The 27,289-nt window shown below is 37.2% G+C and overlaps 1 protein-coding gene across 1 annotated transcript; it reads left to right on the top strand.

Moving 5' to 3' along the window:
* Nucleotides 1-2,292: 2,292 nt before the first annotated feature.
* Nucleotides 2,293-5,233, top strand: LOC149837252 (mitogen-activated protein kinase kinase 5-like). The gene has a single exon (XM_090005913.1). The coding sequence runs from the start codon at nt 2,503-2,505 to the stop codon at nt 3,655-3,657; it is 1,155 nt and encodes a 384-aa protein (XP_089862039.1). The 5' UTR covers nt 2,293-2,502; the 3' UTR covers nt 3,658-5,233.
* The last annotated feature ends 22,056 nt before the right edge of the window (nt 5,234-27,289 follow it).

Below are 27,289 nucleotides of genomic sequence, written 5' to 3'. Positions count from 1 at the left end.
GATATTATGTGTGATACGTTTTAAAACTATTACAATAATATTAAAATAATAATACAAAATTATTTTTTAGTATTTTTACGTTTATTTAAAAATAACCTATTCAAGGGTGAAGCGATATTCTGCCGATAAGATGCGCATCGGCCCATGCAGTCATTTTCCAATGCATGAACATTTAATATCGCAGTTATAATCACCCGTGCAACCTATAGCACGAATCCAGCTAAGGGCTACTCTCATGAAAAAGCAGTTACTGGTATCTAGCATCTGTCAACTACTTTCTCTCACAATACCTGCCAGCTAACATAAGCACTTACGTAGGGGTTGGCATGGTGGGTTTGGGGTCTTGGTTGCTAGATTGGCAGTCAAGGTTCGATTTTCATGGGCATCGCCCCCTCTCCGTAAGCCAGTGCGTAGAGGCAGGGGTCTTAGGCTCGGAGTTTTACCCTGCTCGAACAACGACCTTAGGTATAGCAGGCTGAGCCAACATGACCAAGTCTTCATGCCTGGTGCACTTTCTTGGGGTTATAAAAAAAAAAAGCACCAACGTGAATTATGAGCCTATGACTTAGTCTTAGGGATGCAAATGGGTAGAATCCAGGATGGACGATTCTGGATCCGATTCCAATTGGATTCCTCATGAATTTAGCTGTTTAAGACCCCAACCGTTTGCATCCCTGCTTAAGCTTTGCTTACTCTCAAAACGTTAAGACTGCAAATTCTTGTTTTTTTTCTCACCCAAGCCAAGAGAGAACCTGGTTCTCATCGATTGCAAGCGAGGTAGGTGTGAACTCAGCAGACCCTAATGCAGGCCTCTAGTGAAAACACTTGAAAATACACACTTAATACTTTTGGGCATTACTTCCCGCTTTAGCCTTGCGGCAAAGAAGTGTTGGATCAATTTTCGGATCAAAGAACATAAAGAAAACAACCCAAACCGGCCTGGCCCAGCACGGCGGGCGGGTATGTGTGGTGGTCATCCCACCCTCTTGTTCTCAGGAACAAGTGTATGAGTTTACATGTGGCTTATAAAGCCCACAACAAACTCAAGCACAATCAATGTGGGACTATTCCACGCCATCAAAACCACCTTTTCCAAAACAGCTCAGTTTCTCTTTTGAATTCTCTCTCCCTTCCTTCTTACACCTAACAAGATGTTCACACCTAAGGTATAAACTTGCAACATCATTCACCTTGAAAGCTTCAAACATAGAATCATAGATTGATTAGCTAAATTGGTCCAAAAAAAACTTAGTCCAGTACAGGAGTCAAATTTGATATGGTTGCCTTTGGAGAAGTGGACTAGAGTTTTTAGCAAAGAAAATTTAATCCCACAACTATGAAGAAAGGTCGTCCTCGGGAATCGATGCTGGGATCAAAATGCTGGCGAGGGGTGGCCAGCTTTACCCATGAAGCTAAACCGATGGACCCAGCATCACTAATTTGAAGCCACGTTTTTTCTGGAACCAACGATTTGGACGGTGTCAACTGATTGGCGAGTGTGATGTATGCTATAGGCTCATGGAGTATATTACTCGACGTTGACTTTTTTATATAAACACAAGACCCAATCGGCTAGGAATGATATATATAATATGAAAGGAGTAAGAACATAAGACCCGAAATAGTACATATTAGTAAAATACATATATTTCATAATTACAAAAAATTCATTGAATTTTTAAGTTGTCAAAGGCAGGTAGGTAGGCATAGGCAGTCTTTGATTCTGGGATGGTTTCTTCAAGTAAATATCAAAAAAAAAAAAAATTGTGAAAAATAAGAAAGATATGAAAAGATGGGTGTGTGACATATGCTTGCCTGTGCAAGAAAAAGAGGAGAGTAATATTATAAAACGAGAGGAGGAGCCTGTCTTACTCATTTATTAATTCATATTAGTCCCAAGATACACCTTGTATGATAACTCTCTCTCTCTCTCTCGTAGACCCCCTGCGTTTTCTCTCTCTGTTTACGGCAAACGAGAAAAAACAAAAACCCCATAGAATTTTATAAAGGAAGAAAAAGCGAGGAGAGGAGAAAAAAAGCAAAAGGGGGCACTCCATCTCTCGATTCCATCTCCTTTCCTTCCCAGAAGTCTCTCTCTCTCTCTCTCTCTCTCTCTCTCTCTCTCTCGATTCCATCTCCTTTCCTTCACAGAAGTCTCTCTCTCTCTTCCATTTCATTTCCTTCCCAGAAACATCACCTCTCTCCTCCCCCATTCATCACGAACCTTCCTTCTCCTCATTTTTCTTCTGCTCCTCCTTGAAATTCCTCTTCTTTCCTCTCGTACCTCACCAGAGAAAAGAAGAAGAAGAGAAACCCATTAAGAAAAAGGGGAAAGAAGCACCACCACCACGGGATCCCACAATAAGAGGGAAAAAAATAATAAGAAGAAAAGCGCCACCACCACCGAGAAAGGTAAAGGAAGAAGAGGAGAAGAAAATCTAGAGTTGGGTGTGCGAGTGCTTGGAGGCCCCCGCCATTCATGAGAAGACCCCAACTGGCGGGATGAGTCTCACCGGCAGCGGCAGCCGCGCCGGCCCCCGGCGCAAGCCCAACCTCCAACCGATCCCCCTCCCGAAGCGCGACATCTCCCTCGCCCTCCCCCTCCCCCTCCCCCCGACGGCCACTGCCCCTCCCTCCTCTGCCTCGATCGCCTTCTCCGACCTCGAGCGCCTCCACCTCATCGGCTGCGGCAACGGCGGCAAGGTCTACCTGGTCCGCCACTCCCCCACCGGCCAGCACTACGCCCTCAAGGTCATCTACGGCAACCACGAGGACACCGTCCGTCGTCAGATCCGCCGCGAGATCGAGATCCTGCGGACCACATCCTCTCCGCACCTGGTCCGCTGCATCGGCATGTTCGACAACGGCGGGGAGATCCAGGTGTTGCTCGAGTACATGGACGGCGGCTCCCTCGAAGGGAAGCGTTTCGGCGAGGCCGAGCTCGCCGTCTTCGCCCGCCAGATGCTCGAGGGCCTCAACTACCTCCACCGCCAGAAGAGGATCGTCCACCGCGACATCAAACCGTCCAACCTCTTGATCAACGCCAGGCGTGATTGCGTCAAGATCGCCGATTTCGGCGTCAGCCGCATCCTCTCCCAGACCATGGACCCTTGCAAGTCCTCCGTCGGCACCATCGCCTACATGAGCCCCGAGCGCATCAACACCGACCTCAACGAGGGCAACTACGACGGCTCCGCGGGGGATATATGGAGCCTGGGGCTCAGCATCCTCGAGTGCTACCTGGGGAGGTTCCCGCTGGCCGTGCAGCAGACCGACTGGGCGACGCTCATGAACGCCATCTGCTGCGCTCCGCCGCCGGTGGTGCCGCCCGAGGCGTCGCTGGAGTTCCGGGACTTCATCTGGAGGTGCCTCCAGATCGAGCCCACGCAGCGCTGGCCCGCCAACAAGTTGCTTTCCCACCCCTTCATCACCCGCCAGCAGATTATGCCCCCTCCCCGGCTCCCGGCGCAGGTGTTGATGCCCCCTCCGCCCCTTCCGCCGCAGGTGTTGATGCCACCTCCTTCCCTTCCGGCGCATGTGTTGATGCCACCTCCGCGCCTCCCGGCGCAGGTGTTGATGCCGCCGCGCGGGATGCTGCCACACCCGCACCGCCAACAGGAGCTGTACCACCAGCAGGTTCAAAACCACCAGCGGTGAGGCCGATTGCTGAATCGGCATCGGAAGGGTGAATCTGAATCCGACGGCTCTGCACTTTCACTTTTGATCTCTTTCCTTTTCTCTTTTCTGAATTGTTGTTGTTGTTGTTGTTGTTGGTGGTGGTGGTGGTGGAGATATGGGAAATCAGGGATCTTGGTATTTTCTTCTCTTGTTTTTTCCTGTTTTCTTTTCTTTTTTTTGGGGGAATGGATTTGGGGGAGGAGGGGATGGTGGGGAGCGAACGCCATGGATATGCCTAAATGGGGGTGGAATTGTAGATGGTGTTCTTCTTTCTCTTGCTTTTTTCATTTTATTTTCCATTCTGGGGTTTTTCGCTTTTCTTTTTTTCAGTAGGGTTGATCGAGGAAAGGCAATTTAACTTGACAATTGGATTCAATTCGACTCTCTCTCTCGCCATGAAATTCAAGAGACGTTCTACCTCATATCAATGAAATGAATCGATTCATGAAGAAAGAGTTTGCCTTTTTTGTGTTAGTTGGTGACTTCATTTTTGGAGTTCTCTGTTTCTTCTTCTTCTTTTTGTAGTTGTGCCTTGTGCTTTGTCTATTTAATTGCCTATTTCTGGTTGGGATGCATATACAGTTGCGTTCTGTAGGTTGCAAGGGATTTATGGCTTTGGGTGATGGAGTTAGAGATTGGGGCCAATTCCAGTCAGTACTGAACCGATGGACTTGGTTTATATGATCTGTGAGTTGTCTGTTTCACTTGTCTTGTTTGAGCCTACAAATACATGCCGGGTCCTCTCTGTATGGGTTCCTCTTTTTGTGTCTGCACCATGGCTTGGCTTGAGATGGCTCAATTGTAAAACGGCTACAGAAAGTGGTTTTGTGGTTCATGGAGTGTCCCGATTTGGTTTGGAGATAGGTGGAGTAAATGAGCTAGCTTGGTCTGAATTGAGCCCCATAGAGAGTCACTTGTTGAGTGCTGAAGTCAAGAGAAGTTTAGTCAGTGGGCCTTCCAAGGTTGACTGGAGAGAATGGGGCTCGATTGACTTGGTTGGTTCGTGCAACTTTTAGGAGCTACAGGATGTAATGGGTATTTAATTAAATTTGCCAAGAAGTTGGGATGGCCTTTCCTTTTAATGTTGTAGTTGCTTCACTGGTTTAACTTCTTTCAGTGGTGCAGTGGGACTGTTGCCTTTGAAAGAAAACAACAGAGTAGAGACTCTTGCGTTGGTTGGTTACTTGTTGATTGATAACAGGTGTTGCCAGTTCCATGGTGGCACTGCACTGCACTGCTGCCTTGATAACCTAGCCAAGTTTCTTACCATGGGTAGACTTGTAACCTTGAATCATGGTTCATTATATCACATACAAACTCTATTTTGACCTCTGCATCGTGCTCTCTTGTATAATAGTCATATTGAAAACTTCATAAAAATGGCCTTTCCTCGTATTCGCAGTGATGGTTAGTTCAGTTCCATATTGAACTATATGGTCATTGGAAAGGTGATGATCTTTTGGAAGTGAAGATGATGATGTTTTATGAGGACATGTGGAAGCACCATTGTGTATATAAATAGATCAAATGAATGGTATTCTATTTTTTTTTCCAATTTTGAAGTAGATGGGGGGAAAAATGGCTTGATCATTATGGACCTGAAGGCTGGGAGGATTCGGCTCTTAAATATTTTACTTGTATCTTAGTTTGAAGGGGCTTTGGTGATTGGTTCAACAGGGGTTATGGAACGAGATTAGCAATTACAGAGACAAACTATACCTACAACAGTAGGGGCAGTTTGCTAACTGTTTTCTAATGAATCTTCGCAAGACAAAGAATGCTTATCATTATTTCAAAAGTTACTGTCCAAATCAGAGTAGGTGAATCTATCAAACTACCATATGCTTGGATTATGAATGACAGCAAGGTTGGGTTGTGACTCAAAAATGGTAAAAGACATTGGATAGTAAACATGAAAGTACAATGACAAGGTATATTTGGTAGGTGTCTTTAAAGCAAAACTCCAACGGTTTGAAGCATGCAAACTCTTTTTGGTGTTGCTTTGGATGAATGGTGGAGCAAAGTCATCCTAATCCAATGGAATCGTCCCTTTTCAATTCCATGAATGGGCCGGGCCGGGGCCGGGGCCGATTCAGCCCCCCAAATGATCCTGCCCATTGTCAAATCAGCCTGATGCGGGTCTGAATTGGCCTATAAATATAAACTTTTGAACTTGTTTGATTTTTGATTTTTTACAAAAACTTGTCTTTCTAATAGGATGATAGCTTCTTTTCCGATTCAGATCAGTTCAGTTTTTATCGGAAAATCATCGATTTGATTCAGAAACTGATTGTGACAACATTGGTAGCGCGGAGAAGGTACTGACCCTTTTGTCTCAGGTTCCACTCCCACTGGGCTCCATAAGGGTTTTAGTGTCAGTGATCCCACCCGGAGTTTACTTCACGGAGAGGCGGGCCCGTTAAGTGACTAGTTTCCGGCGAGGGTTTGTCATCATAAAAAAAAAAAGAGACAACATTGGTATTGAAGTCATATCTTTAAGGAATGAACTAGTAACAGCATCTAAATGTCGCTTGAGTGAATTCATGGCGTCAGAATCATTACAAGTTACCAAATGGTAAGGTTATTCCCACAAATGATAAGCTGTTGTCTCTTTGGATACCAAACATTCAATGCCTTCAAAAAGGCAGAGAATCCCTTCATCATCAAGTTTAATAAATATGCCCATGAGGGCTCTGCTCAGCTGGTAGAGGCAATTCACAAATGTCACCATTTTGAAGGGATGTCACGAGTTCGAAACCCATCGTGCGAGTCTCCGAAGTTTAGGCAAGGTAACTCTAAGCTTTTTACACCAATGAGCTCACGAATGAGCATCCCTGGTTATCCAACAAAAGAAAAAATAATTTAATAAATAAAGAAAAGAAGAATAGACCAGAAAAGGAAAAACATTTTTGAATAAGCATACGGAATAACTGTATGCATCTCAAGCTTGAATCTTGATCATCCACGTGATGCGTTTTAGATAGCAATAAAATGCTGTTAAGAAGCTCTTCTCCTTCCCCAATTTGAATGAGTGAAAGAAGCAAGTACTCTCTCTCTCTCTTACACACCTACACAAATACAAATTTGACTTGATCAAAACTCGTTTGAAATATGTAAAGATAGAGAGAAACAGAAGCAACAAATACAAACTCGAATTATGTTCCACGAGCTGACTTGGTATGAACCAACACATGACTTGGTTAAAACTCAACTAAGTCTTGCATATTATGTTTTGACAAGACCGGGCGAAGTCATAGGTTAACTTGTGACTCACACCGAGTCAAACAGGGTCAATATGGAAACATGTGCGAGTCTTGGAGGATTGACCCACTGAGTTTTCCAGCTATTGTCACCAGTTCAACCATTTGCAAATTATTGTTCTAATACACTTCTAAGACAGCTAGACATGGGTATGCCATTTTGGAATATGTTTTCTTTTTCTTTTTCTTTTTCTTTCGCTAGGGCCAAGCGAAAATTGGTCCATCACTGATCACATTGGCAGGCCTCCGATAGGTCAAAACCCTTGAGGTCCGTTCGCTTACCGAGAAGTAAATCTAGCTTTGACCTTGTGGCAAGGGAAGCACCATGTGACTTTCTAACTATGGTCGTCCCATGTCAGGTGACAAACTATGATCGCCACTAGTCATAAAGGCCAAGCCCTTGTGGGCTTGGAATATGCCTTTCTTGTTACCCGCTTTTTGAAAGCTAATCGTATGATATGTCTCTGCACTTTAACATGCTTCTAGTTGCAAAATCCGGATAATTCTGTGAGGGATTTTCAACTTGTAGTCACTGTCCGTATGATTTGCTAGGATCCACCAGCCACTTGATGTTAGAATCCCAGTTGGTGTTTGGATAGACCCACTTTTTCCAAAAGCTGGGGTAAGTTGAAATTCTGTATTACAGAGAATAATGCAAAATCCAAAAAAACGTTTTAGGATTCAACCAGTTTACCCCTATGCTACACTGATATTTTGACTTTATCGTGTTAACATCATGAAAAATATAATTAAATTTCTTTTTTCATTATATTGCAAAATTATCACGATCATAATATGATCCTAATATTTCATTTTCTATTTCTACATTTTTAGTTTTTTCTGAAAATTATTTTATTTATTTCCTAGGTATATCAAGATTTTTTTAATTTCTCTTCAAAACACACCAGACCTTTTTTTTTATCAAATTACTACAAAATTTTATGGGTTCCAAAAATTCTGAACCAAAGTAATGTATGAAGCTGATTTTAACCATTCCTTCTAGTTATTTTTTGCCCTTAAGGGCTTGTTTGATGCAACAACCCCCCCCGGCTCAAAATGGGATGGTGCATGAAACAAGCATTGAACACAGTGGACATGCATCGGCCGAATCTCCAGAATGGTATATCACTGTTCCAACCCCCCGTTACGAAAAGAACAGGGATGGGGAACATTAAGTTAAATAAAAGGAAACATCAGGTTATTTCCCCTGTTGTTTCTCTCTCGTTGCCTCTCTCCCACAACTTTGACTCTCGCTCTTGCCACCTCCTGACCCTTTGATGAGTGACGAGGAACCACAATCCCTTTGGCGAGCGACGACCAAACAAGCCCTCTCCAAGAACTCATCCTCCTCTCCGAGCTCTCATAGATTTTAGGGATTTTAACCCTTATTTTTGTAAATATTAAGTGAATGCATGCTAGATCTATTTTTGAATATTTCATATATGTTTAGATTTTAGGGATATTTGCATATGCTTAGATTTTAAGGATTTTAACTCTTGTTTTTGTAAATATTGAGTGGATGCATGATAAATCGATTTTATCATGAAAATCAAATCAATTTTCAGATTAGGCAATATTATCATGAAAATATGTTAGATAAAACCCAAAAGAAAGATGCATTAACCCAAAACCTAAACATGTTTTTTATGAATGATGATGATGATATAATGTATATTAGTTTGGAATTGGGTTAATGCATCTTTCTTTTGGTAATCCTATTTCTCCCAATTCTTATGTTTTACACACATATATGATGTAACTATTCATTTTAGTGATCAGTGATGCCATTATCAGATTATTGCCCCATCTTAAATTATAAATATAGAATGACAAATGCTGTAATGAGTGAAGTACAAGAAGTGCAGCTTAGTCAAACTGAAAAAATGCAATGGAGTACATCTCAGGTGGACTACTTATTTGATTGCATGTTAGAGCAATCTACAATACCTGAAATGAAATGCTTAAGGGGTTTGAAAGATAAGGCTATGAGGGTGGTGGAGAGTCAACTGAAGGAGAAGTTTGAGATGAATTCACCTTAAAAAAATTCAAAAACAAGTTGAAGCATGTCAAGCACAACTTAACAGTAATGAACCAAATAGTGAATACTTCGAGGTTTGGATGAGATTTATAACTGAAGATGTCTATAGTAGATACTGAAATATGGGTTGAATGTATGTAAAAACTCAACTTGAAAGAATTATTAAAGGCCAAAAAATTAAAGATATTATATACATGTGAAGATTTATGAGAAATCAACTGCTATAAGTAGTTATAGGACCATTCAATCAGCAATACCACCACCACCATCTCATGTCAAACATGGCATAGAGGAACTAAACTCATCATCACAAGCTTCAGGTGATGAGACATATATGAGTAGCCTACCACCTGACATGCCTTCATCTTTCAACATACATTCAATTCAAAGAAAGTGCAAAACTCGTAGTAATGATCAAATCATGGATATACTAGGCAACATTTCTGTGTATGTGAAGACCATCAATGATAAATCTCAGCAAATTGGCAACATAATGTAATTCTGTATTAAAAAAAAATGTTGGTGGTCAGATTATTGGTCTTGTGCACATAAAGGCATTAGACTTACTGATAGCCTTTTGGAACACGTTTATGTTCCTGAGCATGGATCCAGATTGTGAGGCCGAATGATTGGATTATAAATTATCTTCCAATGTTTAGATATGCATTTGCACAAGTAATTATTATGTTGATTTTTTAAAGTTAGTATTGTGTTAAATGTTCAATATTGCTTTTATGCATGTTAAATATTTTTCAATTGAAATGTTGCATTTTAATAGTGTTAAATGTTTAAATGTTGTATGTTATCACAATGTTGAATGTTTAATATACATGTTTATTGCATTCATGTTATTCTTATTCGATTGTGTGCATGATATTCATGTTTATTGCATGATTATATATGTGTATGCAAAAGTATATATTTCATAGTGATTATGCTTGCATTCATGCTATTACAGTATTTCATGTTAATCATATATACTTCTTAGATCTTGTGCATGTTATTAATGTTTATTACATGATTATATTTGTATATGCAAAAATATAATGTCTCTTTAAGAAGAACCTGTTTACTTACTCACTATAGTGGTGTTGATAATTTCTATATATAGTTTGAGAAGGCCACATAAGACAATAATTCATGATTCTAAAAATAGAGGTAATAATTTTATGTGCAAATGTGTATTGGGTTACTAGCAAAATTGTTTTAACCTTTTATACATGAAAAAAGAAACATGCACAACATTATGTGAGGCTCTTTGCAGAAGTGAATTATTTCAAGATGCCCGTGATGTAGGTTTTGAAGAAAAAGTTATAATTTTTTTACTAACACTTGGTCATAATAAGTGAAATAGAGCAATGCAATATGTGTTTTAACACTCAGAACAAACAATTAGTAAGTATTTTAATTTGCTATTAAGCACAATACTAAGCATTGGGCACCAGTTCATTGGCCAACGCAGTGATGATACCCTAACAAAAATTATGAGAGAATCACAATTCTACCCATATTTGAAGGTAATCAAGATTTTACACTTGTAATTGGATCATATATATATGTGTGTAGTAACTTGCATTTATTGCTTATGATAGAATTGCTTGGGGTCTATAAATGAAACACATTCTTATAAACGTATCAAGGGAAGAACAAAAAAGATTTCAAAATAGAAAATGGTGGTTATCACAAAATGTCCTTGTTGTGGAGGGGTTTGACATGTGATTTCATTATGTGCTTGCTAGGTGGGAAGGAAGCACAACGGATATGAAAGTGTTGTACAATGCACTTGATGATCATGTTTAGCCTCTAATAATACCCAAAGGTAAGTAAATATATATTGTGTGCATAAATTGCATTCATTAAGAATTTTTTAATATATATAAACGAAATATGTGTATATAGGCAAATGTTATATTGCAGATTCTAGATACCAAAATATTGTTGTTTTTTTTTTTTTATATATATAAAAGGATATTGTTATCACTTGTCAGAATTTAATGCATCTGGTGCAAAACCAATCGAGAAACTACAAGAGTTATACAACCATAGACACTCCTCATTTTAAACAATAGTAGAACGTGTTTTTGATTTGCTAAAAGCACAATTTTCAATTTTAAAGTGCCAAGTAAAATATTCAGTTCCCATTTCGGTTAAAATTTTTTATGCGATATGCATAATGAAATTCCACTAGAAGGGGGTGAATAGTGGATTTGATTGCGGATCATAAATTAAAAATAATTACAGTCAACACACAGAGAACACAAGATTTATACTGGTTCGGTCAAGCCCCTGACCAACGTCCAGTCCTCAAGTCTTACCACTTGAATATTTTACTACTTCCTCCTTGTCAAACCCAACAAGGATAAATATTACAACACCCTCATACAGACAACCATGTAGAGGTCTTCTTCTCAATCCCGAGAAGGATCAATACTGAAAAACTAAAATATTACACACTTTTCCCTGTAGAACCTTCAAAACAATATGCAACAGATGAATGCACTTTTAGAATATCTCAAGTTTTGAAGATTCACTCAGAATGTTCTCTTTTCAAAAGTAGAAAGAATAACCACTCAAGAGAACGATTTTTTTTTTCTTAATACAGATTCTTGTTTTTGTCAATAAGCTCTGTCTTTTTTTTTGACACCTTTTTGTTTGCATATATAGTTTTATAAAAAGACGTGTCTTTTTGAAACAATATTTCAAATGAGTGTACTTTTTGATATGAGATACCTTATCTCTTCAAGACATCCTTTCTTTTATGGAAAAGTTATGTACTTTAGAATATAATAATTTGTGTACAATTTCACTTTTTCATAAGTCATCATTTCTTGAATAAATTCTTTGTTTAAACAATAAATGTTTGTATATTATAAAAATAATGCTTTTACTACAAATCGTCATTTCTCAATTAAATTATTTGAAGTACAATAAATGCTTGAGTATTTAAAATAATAATTATTTTATAAATCATCATTTCTTGAATAAATGCTTTGAAGTACAATTAATGCTTGAGTAATACTTAAATTATAAATCATCATTTATTGAGTAAATGCTCTTATATCATGAGCTATTATATCTTTTCAATAGTTGTCTTTTACATAAATGCTTTTGAAATCATGAGTTATTATATCTTTTCAATAATTGCCTTTTTCATAAATGCTTTTGAAATCATGAGTTATTATATCTTATCAACATCCAAGGGTTTAGAGTTCAGAAGTGGAGTTGGATCCCAATCCAACTCTCCAAACCCGATCCGAGCATCGCTACCCGAGGCGATCCACCTACTTGCAAGACATCCCTTGTCTTAGTGGATCCACAATTTAGTTGAAGCTCGCCTTGATGCTTCGCTTGATTCCATTACGCTCTTCATGGAATCACATTTTGGACATTTTGTTGTCAATCCTTATTTTATGTAATTTTTATTTTATTCTTATTTTTTTAGGTGTCGGATTCTACGAATCCGGATAGTTCTAGTGCCATGTAGGATTGTTTTGCAGCACTAGAGAGTGTATGGGGTACTGAGGGTAGTTTTCTTTTTTTTCTGATTTAAAAAAAAAACCAATATCATGAAGGGTTTTTGAAGCAAAAACATTATTTGGATCTTGGATCTTGTCCAAGATCCAATTCAACCCAAACCCTAATTGAAACCACTTTGGGTTGAACATATATAACCTGCTTTTGAATTAGTTTGACCGTAGGAAGTCAAAGAGGACTGTTGAAAGGGCAATAATACCCATTTTCAAAAGAAGCCCATGCATTGGGCAAGTGGGCGACAACTTGGAGAAGCCCAACCCAATTTTAGAATGATTGGGGCTGGGGGGTGGCATCATCATTCCACCCTTCAGCAAGCCTTAAGAGACCATGGGGGGGGGGGGGGGGCTGCTTCTTGTTTTGTGACATAAGAAAAGAGAGATAAAAAATGGTGGAGGTTTTGTAAAGGGAGGGTTGTAAGCATTTTTTTTTGGTTGGTAAAGGAGAGGGGGAGTGTTGTTCTGTGGAGGACCTTCTTGGTGAAAGTCACGGAAGCTGCATTCTGGAGGAGTCTGCACCTTCACCCTACTCGTTACTTGGTAACTGATCTGGTTGTTGCACCTTTACGTCTTTCTCCTTGTCATCAACCGAGCCTTGTTTGATTTCTTGAACTCTTGTTCTTAAGTTTCAAACTTGTTCTTATTTTCTGCTACTTTTCGCAACATGCAGTTAATTCTAAATGATTAGGGAATGAAATTTTATGTTGTTTATGTTCTTAAGAGTTATTGAAGTTGTGTTAACACTCTGCAAAATCATGGTTGTGCTAATTCTAAATTCTGTTAAAAAATTAGATTCTTGGTTCTAGAGTTGTCAGATATAACTCCAAAGAATCGACTGTATCTGTTAAGATACTGATCCAATTCTGATGTTCTTGGGCTTTATGGAAAGCTAAGACAAGAACCTACAATATTAATGTTGAGGTTGAGGCTTGATTTGGCTGATAAAATCCCAAAAAATCCCTGTAAAGTAGTCAATCAGACAGAATCTGCCAAACCTTGTCCATCCAAAATACTATGAACAATGTTTTGTATTTTGGGTATTTCTCATGATTCCCTCCATGCAACTTTGATTTATTTGATTCTGTGGAAAGATAAGACAATGGTCTATAACTTTCATGCTTATCATTTCCGTTGATTCATAATGTATGTAACTCAAAAGATTTGATCTTTTTGCATCTACCGTAGAACTGAGCATGAGATTTCCTGTTATAGAATCCTGCATATAGTTTCATAATTTTTGAATATCTGGAATTTTACTATGATATTTCTAAATCTAAAAGTTAGTCTGGTTAGCTAACATCCATCCACACAATAGTGATGTTTGAGATTTCTTATGAAACCCTCATCTGCATGCCTGAATCAGGGGTGTTTCACGTGGCCAATCAGAACCCAATTAGCAGGTTAGGCTAGTTAGCAATTAGTTTATCGGGGATTTTAAAATTCAATAGAGGTGCGTGTGATTGCTCAAAAATTACGATCTATAACTTTCTGAAAAGGTCTGAATCAGACCTTTCGTTCATCTGTTGAGAGTTTTCACAAACTCAATCGTCTGAGGTGTCAAAACCCTCTTCAAATAGGCTGTCCACCGAACCCAAAGAGCCTATCCCAAATTTGACTATCAGTCCCAGTTTCGAGTCCATGGAGCAGACATTTCTGATTCTAATCTAGTGATTTTGGATTCATTTGAAAGGTGTGCAAGTCACGCACAACTTTTCTTTGGACTATCTCTGTCGAAACAGAGTGCACGGGTCCCCAAAACCCTATTTTCTAGAGTCCTGTTTAGACTCATCTTAGTAAAAAAGCTTCTGCGCGTATTGAGATCCGTTTGGATCTTGGATCATGGATCATTGCATACCGAGTCTATATCATTTTGGTATCAAAGTGAAGGTTGTCGAATTTCTCAATCCAACACGATTCTCAGTGTGGGGAGAAGTCAATTTTTTTTTAGGTACCATTTACCATGGCGGGTCAAATGGGCGGTCGAGGTCAAATTGACCTTAATAGAGGTAGAGATGAACGTGACCAATGGTACAAAGTTTGAGATCTTCAAAGGCAACTCGCTGAAGCTAGGTGCCAAATTGAAGAATTAACTCATCAACTGGCAGAAAGTGCGAGAACACAAGAACGACGAGTGGAGCAAAGTTCACGCAGTTCTTGAGGAATACACGAGACCCAATCTTACGATTCTGACGATGACTTTGAGTCAAATCATCACAACTTAGAAAGAAGAGATAACTTTCAACCAAGGAAATCACATTGGGATTCTGGTCTTCGTTTCAAAATACCAGAATTCAAGGAAACTGGAACTTCCGAAGAGTTCTTAGATTGGATTAACAAAATTCATGAAATCCTAGAGTTCAAGGAAGTTTTAGAAGATCATCGTGTGGGATTGATATCCCTCAAATTGAAGGGTCGAGCTGCAGCCTGGTGGAAACAACACAAGCAAATGCGTATACATCAGGGTCATGCGCCAATTAAGCATTGAGAGCACATGGAGCAGAAGCTTCGTGCCCAATTCCTGCCATTGAACTATCACCAAGAACTATATCATAAATACCAAAATATGAAACAAGAAACCCAATCAGTGGATCAGTACACCGAGGATTTTCATGATCTCATTGTACAGAATGACATTCGTGAAAGTGAGGAGCAGTTAGTCTCGAAGTACATTGAAGGTCTAAGCTTCCAATTACAAGATATGTTGAATTTTGTTGAGTGTTGGACGATGTCTAAGGCACATCAAAAGGCATGTCAATGAGAGAGGTCCACCCAGAGAAAGACCTTGGCTAAGCCTAGTCCTATGACTAGACCAGCAACACGAGCCTCTACTGTCCCCAATGCAAAAGTTGCCCCACCCTACCATCACCCCAATGCATCAAACCCACCTAGGGTTACAAGCCAGAATGGCCAGGTAGGAAACCAGGCTAGGACCTCTAGTTTGAGCACCCCCATCAAGTGCTATACTTGTGGGAAACCCAATCATAAGTCCACATAATATCGTGGTAAAGTCTTATTTATCGAGGGATCTCATGATGAATAGGATGTTCAATTCGATCCCATTTACGATCCAGAGATTGAATTCTTTGAAGAAGAGCCAGAAGAGGAATGCATAGACGAGGAGGTGTTGCTACCTGATAGAGGCGAAGCCCTTATCTCTAGACAAATTTGTTTAGCCCCGTATCAGGAAACAAATGATCGTTGGCTTCAGACGCACATCTTTGAATCTGCTTGTACCATCAATGGAAAAATGTGTCGATTTATCATTGACTCTGGTTGCTGTGAAAATGTGATATCGGTAGAAGCCATGACCAAATTAGGCTTGAGTTGTCGGCCTAACCCACGTCCTTATCATATGTCATGGCTCCAAAAGAGCACTAATGTTCGTGTCGACCGATAGTGCTTGGTCAAATTTTCCATTGAGAACATCTATTTCGATCAAGTCTGGTGCGATGTGCTCCCTATGGATGCGAGTCATATCATTATCGAAAGACCGTGACGGTATGATCGATCTGTTATCCATAATGGCCGATCTAACTCATACTCGTTTACGTTTGAGGAACAAAAGATTCATTTGAAGCCGTCTAAGGATTTACCACCTTTGTCTTCTTCATCTGCATCGTCATCTCATACTCCATCTACCACTCAAATCTTTCACCCCACTTCATCCAAGCCTACTGCATCAAAGGTTAAGCTTTCAAGTGCTTTCATTGCCAGACATGAGCTCCAAGAGGCTCTCAGTCAATCGAGCATGTGTTACTTCCTATTCTCTATTGATTCTGGATCATCCCCTGGTGAGCCTAGTCCTACTATTGTGGATTCTAGAGTCAAACCCTTGTCAGAAGAATTTTGTGAAGTCTTGCCCGATGAATTATCAGATGGATTACCCCCTCTGCGGGAAGTCCAACATCATATAGTCTTCCATCCAGGGTCAGTGTTACCACATGCTCCACATTATCGCATGAGTCCTACGGAGTAGGAAGAACTTTGTAGACAAGTTGAGGAATTATTGACTAAGAGTCACAATCGTAAGAGTCTTAGTCCTTGCACGATTTTTACTCTTCTTGTGCCAAAAAAGAATGGGACATGGCGAATGTGCATTGATAGCCAAGCTATCAACAAAATAATCGCCAAGTATAGGTTCTTCATTCCAAGATTGGATGACTTGTTGGACCAACTGACTGTTTCAAAAATATTCTCCAAATTAGATCTGCGTAGTGGATATCATTAAATACGAGTTAAGCCTGAAGATGAATGGAAAACCACATTCAAAACTCATGATGGTCTCTATGAATGGCTCGTGATGCCATTTGGATTATCCAATGTTTTATCTACCTTCATGAGAATCATGAATCAAATTTCCTGACCTTACATTGGCAAATTTTTGCTCGTCTATTTCTATGATATTCTCATTTACAATCAAACTGAGCCCGAACATATGAAACACTTACGTTTAGTGTTCAACATCATTAAGTGGGAGCAATTTTATGCATCCATAGATAAGTGTGTCTTCTAGGCCACTGAAGTCTCGTTTCTTGGTTATGTGGTGTCGACTTCGGGTATATCTGTTGACCCTTCGAAAGTCGAGTCGATTCGAGATTGGCTTGTGCCAACTTCTATCACAGCCGTTCGCAGCTTCCATGGATTAGCTTCCTTCTATATGAGGTTTATCCCACATTTCAGCAATATAGCTGCTCCATTGACTGATTGCATCAAGGAAAAGACCTTTCAATGGAATCTAGAAGCTCAACAATCTTTTGAGCGTTTAAAATCCTATCTCTGTTCGACGTCCGTGTTGGTCTTACCCAATTTTAAATTCACTTTTGAAATATCATATGACGCGTCTGGAGTAGGTATAGGTGCTGTTTTGAGTCAAGAAGGTAAGCCCATTGCTTACTTTAATGAAAAGCTGAATGAAGCTAAATTGAAATATAACACCTACGATAAAGAATTCTACGCGATCATTAGAGAATTAATGCACTGAAGGCATTACTTGATTCATTGAGAATTTATCCTCCATATTGACCATGAAGCTCTCAAATACATTAATGGTCAACATAAATTGAATGCCCATAGAGCCAAATGGGTCGAATACCTGCAAGAGTTTACATTCGTTCTAAAGCATAAAGCAGGGAAGGACAAAAAAACCATTTTTCTGTCTACCATGAAATTATCTGTTTAGGGTTTTAAAGAATTTGCTTCGTTATATGAGTCAAACAATTATTTTTCAAAAATGATTGATGAAGTGAATAATCATCCTCATGACAATTTCTCTCTAGTCGATGGGTTTTTATTTAAGAGCAATTTGCTTTGTATCCCAGACTGCTCCATGAGACAATGTTTAATTTCTGAGATACATAATGAGGGACATTTTGGTCATGATAAAACTATGCAGTTGGTTTCTTTAACCTACTTTTGGCCCTACATTAGAAAAGATGTGAATAAATTTATAGAAAAATGCCATGCATGTCATATCGTTAAAGGAAACGTCACCAATGAAAGATTGTATTTGCCTTTACCTATTCCTGAGAAACCTTGGCAAGATATAACCATGGATTTTGTTTTAGGGTTGCCTAAGACCACTCATGGTCTTGATTCTATTTTTGTGGTCGTTGATCGATATACAAAAATGGCCTGATTTATTCCATGTCGGAAAACCATGGATGCATCTCACATTGCAGATTTATTTTTCAAAGAAATTTATAAATTACATGGCATTCCGAAAACTATCACTTCTGATAGAGAAGTTAAATTTGTAGGGCATTTTTGGCGATAATTATGAAAAAGTTAGGAACCCACCTCTAATTTAGCACTGTGTATCATCTGCAGATTGATGGTCAAACTGAAGTTGTTAACCGGTCTTTAGGAAACCTATTGCGAGCCTTAATTAATGATAAACCTAAGGCATGATCTCAAATATTTGCACAAGTTGAATTTGCTTTCAATAAGTTTGTGAATCGTTCTACTGGATTTAGCCATTTTACTGTTCTTTATGGTTTTAATCCATGTTCTTCTGTTGATTTAGCTCCTATTCTTGTTGTTGGTCCCGTTTTAAATTCTGTTCAAGATCATATTTCTTTTCTGCAAGATATTCATGAACAGGTACATTTTAAGCTTCAAGATAACATAAGTAAGTATAAATCAAGTTATGACAAGAAGCATCTACAGGTATTGTTTGAAACTAGAGATCTGGTATGGATAACTCTTACTAAGAAACATTTGCCTCATGAATTACATGGTAAGTTGGCGCCTAAGCACATTGGTCCTTGTGCAGTTACTGACATCATTAATTCTAATGCTTACAGGGTTCAGCTACCACCTCAATTCAAGACTTCGAACATGTTCAACATCAAACACTTAAAGAGGTACCATGGTGATGCCGGAAGCGAGGAGCCGACTTTGAGGATGAAGCCTTTTCAACCTGGGGGGATGATGCAGAGCATCCAGAGGTTCAGAGTTTAGAAGCGAAGTTGGATCCCAATCCAACTCTCCAGACCCGATCCGAGCATCGCTACTCGAGGCGATCCACCCACTTACAAGACATCCTTTGTCTTAGTGGATTCACAATTTAGTCGAAGCTCGCCTTGATCCTTTGCTTGATTCCATTACGCTCTTCATGGAATCACATTTTGGATATTTTGTTGTCAATCCTTATTTTATGTAATTTTTATTTTTTTAGGTGTCAGATTCTATGAATCTAGATAGTTCTATTGCCCTGTAGGATTTTTTTGTGGCACTAAAGGGTGTATGGGGGTACTCAAGGTAGTTTTATTTTTTTTTCTAATTTAAAAGAAAAACCCAATATCGTGAAGGGTTTTTGAAGCAAAAACATCATTTGGATCTTGGATCTTATCCAAGATCCAATTCAACCCAGACCCTAATTAGCACCACTTTGGGTTGGACATATATAACCCCCTTTTAAATCAGTTTGTCTGTAGGAAGTCAAAGATGGCTGTTGGAGGGGTAATAATGCCCATTTTCGAAAGAAGCCCATGCATTGGGCAAGTAGGCGACAACTTGGAGAAGCCCACCTCCCTTTTGAAATGACTGGGGCTGAAGGGTGGCATCATCATTCCACCCTCCAGCAAGCCTTAAGAGACCATGGTGGTCGACCATGGGGGGGCTGCTTCTTGTTTTGTGACATAAAAAAAGAGAGATAAAAAATGGTGGAGGTTTTGTGAAGGGAGGGTTGTAAGCATTTTTTTTTGGTTGGTAAAGGAGAGGGGGAGTGTTGTTTTGTGGAGGACCTTGTTGGTAAAAGTCATGAAAACTGCATCTCGGAAAAGTCTGCACCTTCACCCCACTCGTTACTTGGTGAAGGATCTGGCTGCTGCACCTTTACGTCTTTCCCCTTGTCATCAACTAAGCCTTGTTTGATTTCTTGAACTCTTGTTCTTAAGTTTCAAACATGTTCTTACTTTCTGCTACTTTTCGCAACATTCAGTTGATTCTAAATGATTAGGGAATGAAATTTGATGTTGTTTGTGTTCTTAAGAGTCATTGAAGTTGTGTTAAAACTCTTCAAAATTGTGGTTGTGCTAATTTTAAATTCTGTTAAAAAATCAGATTGCAGGTTCTGGAGTTGTCAGATACAACTCTAAAGAATCGACTGTATATGTTAAGATACTGGTTCAATTTTGGTGTTCTTGGGCTCCCTGGAAAGCTAAGACACGGATCTACAACATTGCTGTTGAGGTTGAGGCTTGATTCGGCTAGCAGGATCCTAGAAAATCCCTGTTAAGCAGTCGATTAGATAAAATTGGTCAGACCATGTCCCGTCGAGAACACTGTGAATAATGTTTCGTATTTTGGAGATTTCTCACGATTTCCTTCATAAAACTTTGATTTCTTTGATTCTGTGGAAAGCTAAGACAATGGTCTGTAACTTTCATGTTATCATTTTTGTTGATTCATAATGTAAGTAACTCAAAAGATTTGATCTTTTTGCATCTACTATAGAACTGAGCATGATATTTTCTGTTATAGAATCCTGCATATGGTTTCGTAATTTTTGAATATCTAGAGTTTTACTGTGAGATTTCTAAATCTGAAAGTTAGTCTGGTTAGCTAACATCCATCTACACAATAGTGACATTATGGGGTTTCTTCTGAAACCCTCATCTGCATGCCCGAATCTGGGGTGTTTCATGCGGCCAATCAGAACCCAATTATCAGGTTAGGCCAGTTAGCAATTAGTTTGTCAATGATTTTAAAATTCAATAGAGGCGCGTGTGATTACTCAAAAATTACAAGCTATAGCTTTCTAGAAAGGTCTGAATCAAACCTTCCGTTCATCTGTTGGGAGTTTTCGCAAACTCTGTTGTCTGAGGTATCAAAACCCTCTTCAAACAGGCTGTCCACCGAACCCGGAGAGCCTGTCCCAGATTTAACTATCAGTCTTGGTTTTAAGTTTGTGGAGTGGACATTCGTGATCTAAATCCAATGATTTTGGATTTGTTGGAAAGGTGTGCGAGTTGAACACAACTTTCCTTTGGACCGCCTCTGTCAAATCAGAGTTCACGGGTCTCGAAAACCCTATTTCTAAGAGTTCTGTTTGGACTCATCTTAGTGAAAAAGCTTTTGCTCGTTTTGAGATACATTTGGATCTTGGATCGTGGATCAGTGTGTACTGAGTCCACATCACCTTGTCTCTTCAAGACATCTTTTTTTTATGAAAAAGTTATGTACTTTAAAATATAATAATGTGTATACCATTTCACTTTTTCATAAGTCATCATTTCTTGAATAAATGCTTTGTTTAAATAATAATTGTTTGTGTATTATAAAAATAATGCTTTTACTACAAATTATCATTTTTCAATTAAATGATTTGAAGTACAATAAATGCTTGAGTATTTAAAATAATGATTATTTTACAAATCATTATTTCTTGAATAAATGCTTTGAAGTACAATTAATGCTTGAGTAATACTTAATTTATAAATTGTCATTTTTTGAGTAAATGCTCTTATATCATGAGCTATTATATCTTTTCAATAGTTGTCTTTTATATAAATGCTTTTAAAAACATGAGTTATTATATCTTATTAATAGTTGTCTTTTTCATAAATGCTTTTGAAATCATGTATGATTTTTGAAATATATTTAGAAATATGAATTATGCATGCTTTTTGAAGGTTCTTACATATGATTATAAAAAGAAAAGACATTCTTGAAGTGGCCGATCATCTTCATCTTGAAAAGAGATTTTTGAAGATTGAGCCAAGTGAGCTTTCCTTCCAATATCCGAGTATGATTGCTTCAAATGTTGCACGTGATCACATAGTCTTCACTATTCTTTAGTGAAAGAACCTTGCATCAAATACACGTTAGATACATAGAAAATCATATCATATCAAGTCATAACATATCACATATCATCATGTTAAGCATAAGCATATCATATTATCTCATATCCCATATTCATCTTCAAAATATTGTTTCTTAACATTCTCCCCCTTTTGATGATGACAATATAAGCTCCCCCTATCAATATGCCATACACATCAAGATAATAGCAATATGCATAAGTAAGAAATAATTCATAAAAAGTAAAAAAGTAAAAATTAGACAAATATCCAGAATGTGTGTGCGTATCAAAACACACATAGAGTTTATAGTTTGTTGTGTACACATCATATGTGCACATAAGTCTTTCTCCCCCTTTGTCATTGACAAAAATGAGATAAGAGTATCATTATAAAAAAATCATTCCGAGTGAGATGGTGAATACAGATGTTGGAGAATAGCGTCTTGACCAATATTTAAAGATTGAAACACTGACAGCAGAGATGCTTGATTCAGCATAAGAAGATCTTGCATTTTAGAGAAGAAACTTGTGAGAGTAAGAAAAAAATTTCTCGTTTTAGAGAAGGCTAGGTACAATGTCTCTTTAAGTAGAGGAAATTGCATTATTGAATAGTATAGTGTAATGTAATTTTAAAAGAAGAAAATGCAACTCATGAATGAGAGAAATGATAAGTCATATCAAACTTTTTGAAAGAGAGTGCAACTTGAGTGAGTTGACACAAGGTAACCGATAAGGAGTTAGATTTTTGGAGTAGAATATTCAAGGTTTACATTAGGCGAGACATAGTTTTGTAACAATGTGAAAAGATAAAGAAGTCAACTCAATTTTCGTGTGTGTGTGGAAAAAAAAGAACATAAGGTCCAATCAATAATAAATGTCAAGCTATGACACAAAGGAATGATATATAGATCAATATTGTCATGATGGAATTAAATAATGAAAAAGGGACTACAAGTTGGGCGTGAAAGAAGAGATGACATAGAGTAAAGTTCAATTATGTCATATTGAGACAAAGGTCAAGTGGTGAAGATTGAGTTGACATAAGGTTGAAACACATCTTGTCATAAAAAGAATAATAGCATGAAGCAAATGGGGCATGATGAATGAGTAGACATAAAGTATACAACATAAAGTATATATCAAATCAAGTAAGTAATATAAAGAAGTATATTTCAATACTAAGAGAGAGATTCCATATGTGACAAGAACATAAAATCGTGAAAGATGATTTGACAAAAAATAGATCAAGCAAGTTAAAAAGTATTAATGAAGATTTATAAATAATTTTATTTACAAATGCCTAATTCACATCTAATGCGTATAAAATCCTTATTTTAATAGGTTTAGTAAAAATATCTGTCAATTGATGGTTTGTAGGCACAAATTCAAATTTAATTACATTATTAAGAACTTGATCACGTAAAAAATGATGTCTAATTTATATATGCTTTGTACGAGAGTGCAATATAGGATTTTTTGAAAGATTAATTGCACTTGTATTATTACACAATATAGTAGTATTTTCGTATTTTAATCCAAAATCATTTAAAGTTTGCTTCATCCAGATAACTTGAGTGCAGGCTAGACTTGCTGCAATATATTTTGCTTCAGTAGTTGACACAAAAACACAGTTTTGTTTCTTGTTGAACCAAGAGACTAGGGAATGTCCTAACAAATGACAAGTTCCACGTGTACTCTTTCTGTCAGATTTACTACCAGGAAAATCAGCATCACTGCAAGATATTAAGTCAAAATTAGATGATTTTGAATAAAATAATCCAAAATCAACTTGTCATTTTAAGTATCTCATAATTCTTTTAACAACTTTTAGAAGTGATTCTTTAGAATCAGATTAAAATCTAGCACAAATACATACACTAAACATGATATTTGGACAGCTAGTAGTTAAATATAGAAGTTATCCAATCATACCTCTGTACAATTTTGTATCTACAGTATTTCCTTCTTCATCCTTGTCCAGTGCAGTAGATGTACTAATAGGTGTGTTCTTTGATGATGATGAGTCCATATTGAACCGCTTTAGAAGCTCATTTGCATACTTTGATTAATGAACACTCCATCCTTAGTTCGTTTTATGTGCAGGCCAAGAAAGTAAGTGAGTTCTCCCATCATACTCATCTCAAATTCTTTTTGCATAGACTTAGAGAAATCTTGACAAAGACTATCATTAGTAGATCCAAAAATGATATCGTCCACATATATTTGAACGATTAAGGTATGAGCACTCACTATTTTAAAAAAAAGAGATGAATCTGCTTTTTCAGTTGAAAAACCAGTTTTTAAAAGAAAAGTCTTAAGTCGATCATACCAAGCACGAAGTGCTTGTTTTAAACCATATAAAGCACGATTCAATTTGAATACATGATCTGAAAATGATTCATTTTCAAAATTTGAAGGTTGTTTTACATAAACTTCTTCATTTATAAATTCATTTATAAAAGCACTTTTGACATCCATTTGATATAATTTAAAATCCATATAGCTAGCATAAGCTAAAAACATACGAATGAATTCAAGTTTAGCAACAGGAGCAAATGTTTCATCAAAGTCAATACCTTCCTCCTAGTTGTATCCTTGACCCACGAGTCTTGCTTTATTCCTAATTACATTACCTGACTCATCCATTTTATTTCTGAAAATCCATCTTGTCCCAATGATTGAATGATCTTTTGGTTTAAGAACAAGATCCCAAACATCATTCATTTGGAACTGATTTAGTTCTTCAGTCATTGCAAGCAACCAGAATTTTTCCAAAATGGCTTCATCAATCTTTTTAGGCTCTACTTGTGAAATGAATGCCATGTTTGCAATTCATTCCAGTTGTGCCCTTATTCGAACCCCTTTAGATAGGTCTCCCAATATCTGCTTCTGAGGATGATTTTTAATTTCAGAAAATGTTCTTTGTTGACCATCTTCATTATACTTTGCTCCATTATCTATAGGAAAATCTGTACTAATAAAGTCATCATCATTAGTATCATTAAGAACAAATTGGCAAATAGATTCATCAAAGCTAATATGCAAAGATTCTTCAATAGAGTTAATACTTTTATTGAAAATTTTATATGCTTTACTACGACTTGAATATCCTAAGAATATGCCTTCAAGAGATTTAACATCAAATTTATCAAGACAATCTTTAGTATTCAAGATAAAGCATTTAAAGCTAAAAACTTCAAAACAGTCTATTCTTGGAGTTCTGGCATAAAATATTTCATAAGGAGTTTTATTTAGTAAAGGCTTAATCAGAACTCTATTTAAGATATAACATACAATATTTACAGCTTCAGCCCAGAAGTATTTGGCAAGATTATTATGTTGAAGCATTGTTCTGGCAGATTCTTATAAAGTTCTATTCTTTCTTTCTACTACACCATTTTGAGGTGCATCCCTAGGAAAGGAAAAGTTATGAGAAATGCCATGTAAGTTAAAGAAATTAATAAAAAGTTCATTATCAAATTCTCCTCCATGGTCACTTCGAATTTTGACAATTGTAGCGGATTTTTTATTTTATAATTTTTTGCTTAAAACCTCAAATTCATAAAACGTCACTTTTATTTTTCAAAAATATTACCCAAGTGAATCTTGAGTAATCATCAACAATGACAAAAGCATATCTACTATGATTAAGAATAACTACCCTAGAAGGACCCAAAAAATCTAGATGTAGAAGCTCTAGAGGTCTTTTACTTGACACTATATTTTTTTATTTAAAAGATGATTTTGACAGTTTTCCTAATTGACATGCATCACAAAAATAATCCTTTTTAAAAGACATTTTAGGCAACCCACGAACCAAATTATTTTTGACAAGTTTTGAGATATATTTAAAGTTGATATGTCCCATCCTAATATGCCACAGTTTTTTAGAGTCATTATTGGCAATGAGACAAAGTTCAGAAATACTATCTAAATATAGTTCATAAACATTATTTCTTCTTAGCTCTTTTAAAATAATATTTTTGTTTGAGTCAAATATAAGACATGCATTATGTTTAAAACTGATATTATATCTTATATCACACATTTGACTGATGCTTAGAAGATTATGCTTTAAACCTTTTACAAGAAGAACGTCTTTAATAAGTGGATGATTGATATTACCGATATTATCAATACCGATTATTACTCCTTTGTTGTTATCCTCAAAGGTGACGATTCCTCCTTCTTTGTACTGAAGAACAATAAATAGATCTGAATGTCCCGTCATATGTTTTGAACATCCACTATCTAATATCCACATGTTCTTTTTTTTGAAAGCCTATATCAAATCAAGTGAATGACCTTTTTGGTACCCAATCGAGTCATTTTTGTTAGATTTAGGAACCCAGATCCATTTAGATTTGGGTTTCTCTTTAATTAGGGAAGAATACATAGTATTTGTCTTATGAGAATGATAACTCATTTTGGAATTGAATAAACTTTTAACAAAAGTAGTTTTCTGATCAATACAAGATGATTTATTGAAATGAGAGTAACCAATGCCATTCTTGTAAAAGGAGACTCTTTGAGAAGCTAGAAGTTTATCTAGGTTCTCTTTTCCCTTGGTAAATTTGAAAACTATTTTTATCAGGTTTTCAGTTTTATTTCTTAACTATGAAATTTCTATTTGAAGACTTTTAATCTTTGCACTTGTAGGATTAATTTTAGAAGCTACCCTTAGATTTTCTCCTTTAGATCAAAATTTTCAATAGTAAGTTTTTCATTTTTCTGAGAAAGATCTAAGTTTTTAAATTTTAAAACTTTATTTTTGTGACTCATTTTTCTAGATTCTTCAAATAATTCTTGAAAAGCATCTAGAAGTTCATCAAAAGAAAAGTTAGATTTTGGACTTACAGGGCTTTCTTCTGCCATGAAGCACATGTTTATTGTTTCTACTTCATCATCACTTGAATCTTCACTTAAGGATGTCTCTGAGTCATCCCATTGAGCATGGAGAGCTTTCTTCTTGAAGTATTTTGTCTTTGGGTCTTCTTCTTTGGATCTCTTTTTTAGAAGAGGATAATCACGTTTTACATGACCTGACTTTTTGCATTAATAGCAGATGATTTCTTCTTTAGGATCCTGCTTTTTCTTATGCTTTTTGAACAACCTATCCTTTTTTCATAAATTGTTGGAATCTTCGAGTTAGAAAAGCTATTTCAAAATCATTTTCTGAATCATCTTCTTCATGAAAAGCTGGGAAGACAAGAGTTTTCTTTGAAGGTTGTTCTGCTTTCTTTCTTTCATTCATGTAGACTTCATAGGCCATTAGATTGCCTATGAGATCGTCCAAGATTAATTTTGATAGATCTTGGGCTTCTTCGATAGCTGTGGTCTTCTTCTCCCAATCAAATGTGAGAGATCTTAAAACCTTTTTCACCCTATTAGTCTAGGAATATGTTTCTCTCAAAGATTTAAGATCATTGGTGATGTTGGTGAGTCTAGTAAACATCTCTGTAATGTATTCATCTTT

The sequence above is a fragment of the Nuphar pumila genome, chromosome 5 (assembly GCF_984573655.1).
Source record: "Nuphar pumila chromosome 5, dmNupPumi1.hap1.1, whole genome shotgun sequence".
NCBI lineage: Eukaryota > Viridiplantae > Streptophyta > Magnoliopsida > Nymphaeales > Nymphaeaceae > Nuphar > Nuphar pumila.
The sequence above is the reverse complement of the archived record's forward strand: the minus strand, read 5'-3'. Positions and strand labels throughout refer to the sequence as shown.

Bases quoted from the DNA above. Each gene is read 5' to 3' on its own strand.
- LOC149837252 (XM_090005913.1), top strand. From the start codon at position 2,503: ATGAGTCTCACCGGCAGCGGCAGCCGCGCCGGCCCCCGGCGCAAGCCC.